At 35.8% G+C, this 3997-nt stretch overlaps 1 protein-coding gene across 1 annotated transcript in view; it reads left to right on the top strand.

Annotated features, from left to right (window-relative positions):
- Positions 1-1198: 1198 nt before the first annotated feature.
- The window catches only part of LOC118419782 (trans-3-hydroxy-L-proline dehydratase-like), an 18830-nt gene continuing 16031 nt past the window's right edge, over positions 1199-3997 (top strand). Inside the window, exon 1 of the mRNA XM_035826375.1 lies at positions 1199-1275. Coding sequence (XP_035682268.1) covers positions 1235-1275 — 41 coding nt within the window. The 5' untranslated portion in view covers positions 1199-1234. The remainder of the gene's footprint in view (positions 1276-3997) is intronic.

Raw genomic sequence — 3997 nt, 5'->3', positions numbered from 1 at the left:
CTATCTATGCATATCTATGTACATGTACGTGTAAAAGTGGTTATAACATACCTTAGAATATCCATATTACATTCATATTATAAAATTCCACAAGAAGAAATGGATTTTGTTGAGAACGATTGCGCATATTTTATCATAAAAAGCCATGCTATGTGGATATAGTTGTTTAAAAAATGCAATGATAGCAAAGTTACAAGTATATGTATTGCACAATTTGTAAGAACTTGACCTTAGAGAAATATAGGTCGAATGTTCGAACCCAGGGAAGTCGACGATCGGAAGTTCGAGCCCAGCATGTTGGGAATTATTCTTCCTTCCTTTTTTTTCACACTTTCATTAATATCAATACAACGCCTTAAATTTGTTTTGCAACCAGGACATCTAAACCCGGCATTGGGATTTTTTTATCATCAGCGAGGGCCTGATGTCGGTCGCAAGAGGCAGAAATTTATTTGTATTGAATATGGCGGAAAATTGTTGACAGAAATTGTATTTCCCAATATCCTTTGCACAAATTCCTCACGTTGGCACCTTTCTTCCCGCCAAAATGATGAATACTTATTGTACAACTTGATGAAATCTCTTTGGTACAATGTATATATGTATCTCCTTTTACAGCTTTTCTTTCGTTGTGAACGAGCGAGAAGATATGTCTCCAGTCTCCAGAAAACCATGTTGTTGGCCCTGTTGAAAGGAGCTGTCATGCTCGTGGGGCAGCAGTTTATTAGCATATCTTTCCTGACCGGATTTCGCGGGTCATTTGCATGCGGCGCTCCCCTCTAGGGAGAATAAAAGCCACCCAAATACAACAACAACGTTACAATCTTGCCTCATCCTGAAAATGTATAATAATCGATATCCATCTACCACCCACTGAATTTTAGTCCTTACTTTCTTATCTCAGTTCCGTTTCTTTGTATTTCGCAGATCTTCAAAGAATAATTTAGCCACACAAAAACAACAGCCTGAAACAGCGCTGTAAAAATTTGATAATGTCAAATTCTCGGTAAAATAAAACACGTTTCATAGGCTTCTAACGCCCGCAGTACCGATTCCTTATATTCTCATTGATTTTATTTAAGTTTGCTTCATACTCCATTCCTTTTCGCTCCTTTTCGTTCCTTTTCGTTCCTTTTCGTTCCTTTTCGTTCCTTTTCGTTCCTTTTCGTTCCTTTTCGCACTTTCGGTACACCGGACAGGGGTCGTCATCCAATGCCCGACCGGCCCCGTGAAAATGCGGGTCGATTGTGAAGACGGAAAAAGCGGACGTGTCAGGTAAGCTAGGCTTTGCTGTTGTACTATAATCTTAAAACAGCCAAGGAGCTTTCCATCTTCAATGATTGAAAATGCCTTGCCAAGTAAGACCTACGTCAAACAATAAGACCTACGTCAAAACTTGGGCCCGGTCAGGCAGCTTTCTGGCAAGGAGATGATGATACATTTTGTATAAAATACACAAAATTACACACGACGTGAAGAGAATAGTCTCGGTTATCATTTGTGTATGTTTTTACGTATACATTTCTATTTTTCGTTTCCACAAACAGCTCGTCCGGGCCCCGGTTTGACCCCGGTTTGACGTTAGACTAACTAGAAGTAGTCTGTGGCCGTACATGTGTTGACTAAAGCCCCCCTTCAAACGAGACCAAGAATAGCCAGAAAGCCGTTGGAATGAAAAATTATTTTCTTTTCCTGGCAATTCGTAGTGTGTTCCAGAAATTCTCACTGCATTCCAGCTATTTGTGCTCGTTCTTTTGGCTGGCCCGAAAGTTTTTGACATGTTAAAAACTGTCGAGGTGCATTCGAAGTGGAGAAGTATCGAATGGCATTCAAAGTGGTTTCTAAGTGAATTTTAACAATTCCAACTGCAGTATGAGCGCATTCTACCGCATTTCAACATTATTCGAAACATTCTTATCTCATTCGATAGAGAACCGAAACGGCAAGCCACTTCGAATCCTACCAGAATGTGACCAAACGAATATCTGGAATGCAGTGAGAATACATCATGAATTCCCAGGAATAGAAAAAAATATTCTGACGGCATTTTTAGCTCATTCCTTCTCGTGTGAAGTTCTAGAGTCCATTCCAAGACACCATGCGGATGTTTGTGACCATTGTTTAGAATTGATTTTAAAGTTTTGTAATTATATGTCTAGGACATTTGATACTTAAGAAATATTTGTAACACTTTTTCAACTTTATAAATATTTCCCTGGTCCTGAAAAACTTTGGAAATATTCATCGTGTGGAATTGGATACTTCTAATGGTTTCTAAATAATGATAACAGCATTCTACCATTATTTACCATTTTGTACCATTTTCTACCATTTTTTGTAAATGGTTCAGTGGGCTGGGAAGATAGCAATTCACACATCCTTGCAAAGTATGGTTGGGTGCCATGCAACAATGGCCCACCACAAAGGATCCACCATTGCCCAGCAGTGAAATCTAAAAATATACAGATACAACAATAGGGCTTACTTTTATGGGGGCAATAAACTAATTTAACCATTTGGCCAGGTTTACCATTTTTTACAAATATTTGTAAATGTGAAATAATCACACAGAGGTTTCACAATTATTCTAAATAAAGATATTTTTATACAGTTACTTTCAAAATGTTTCTAAAATATTCAAAGGAATTCAAATATATGAGTACTTTCTTAGTCAATTTTTTGAAAATAATTTAATTATTGTGGCTCAGATATTCTTTTATTCAAAATAATTCAGACTAATTATAAATATCGCCTAAAAACCCTCATGGTGTCTTGGAATGGACTCTATTAGGTATTTTTTTTTTAATCAAACTTTATTCAATATTTCAGCATAATACACAATAGCACATACATACACATCACAATAAAAAAAAACATTAACATGAGTTATAACAGGACTGGGTGAGAGAGAGAGAGGGATAACAAGCGTTGATCATTGGTCTGTGATTGACTTAACAGGTGTATCTAAGGGATATCTATCATTGGCATATTGGCAAATTTAGCTTTAAAGTATTTCAAGTTTGGTTTCAAATCTTTCAAAAAACAGGTGTAAATTACATATTTGGCAATAAGGATACAATGTAAAAGCTTGTTGTCTCTATATGTTTCAGATATTTCATATATAATCAAGTTCTCATCTATGTTCAGATCTTGCTGTGTTTTGATTTTCCACCATGTACAAAAGTGTTTCCAGAAAAGTACAACTTCATGACAATATACAAAAAGATGCTCAATAGTGTGTTCTTCATTACAGTTATTGCATTTGTTGCTTTGTTTGATGTTAACTTTTTGTAGCCAGTTGTTTGTCGCAAGATACCGGTGTAGAATCTTATACTGAAAACATTGTAATTTTGTGTCTTTTGTTACAACAAAGGCATTCGTATATGCATTTTCAATGTTACCACTTCCTATTTTTTGTATAATGTTGTTATCTTGACCTGGTGATACAAATTGTTTCTGTATCAGAATATCATATATTTGCTTACATGTGAGGGTATGAGGGTCTATCTTATCTGTATAATGTATGATGTTTTCAGGATTACATTTTCTTCTATCTTTTTTAACTACTTCTTTCCATTTCTGTGGTATGGCTGTTTTGAGTGAATTGTATTTTAACACATGACATGGATTGATTTCTATACCATATGTGTTGTGTAGATCAGTTATACTGTAAAAGGTTCCATCGTTTTTTAACAAATCATTGAAATATATAATGCCTGCGTTAGCCCATGTTTTATAGTATACAGATGATGTTCCAATTACAATGTATCTATTATTCCATATAATTTGCGAACAGATTTGTTTGTGTGAGAGTGGTTCATGCTGTATTACTTCTTCCCAAGAGGATATGACATCTTTATAGAACAATGGTAGGTTGGACAAGTCTAGCAGTATACATGAAAAATCACATTTGAATGATAAGAAACCTCCCCATTTTGAGAAGAGATTTTCTTTTTCCCTTAGTGGGTCTGTAATAAGCCTTCTTACCCATGTTGCC

The sequence above is a fragment of the Branchiostoma floridae genome, chromosome 7, assembly GCF_000003815.2.
Source record: "Branchiostoma floridae strain S238N-H82 chromosome 7, Bfl_VNyyK, whole genome shotgun sequence".
Taxonomy (NCBI): domain Eukaryota; kingdom Metazoa; phylum Chordata; class Leptocardii; order Amphioxiformes; family Branchiostomatidae; genus Branchiostoma; species Branchiostoma floridae.
Note: the sequence above shows the minus strand (reverse complement) of the source record. Positions and strands in the feature narration are given on the sequence as shown.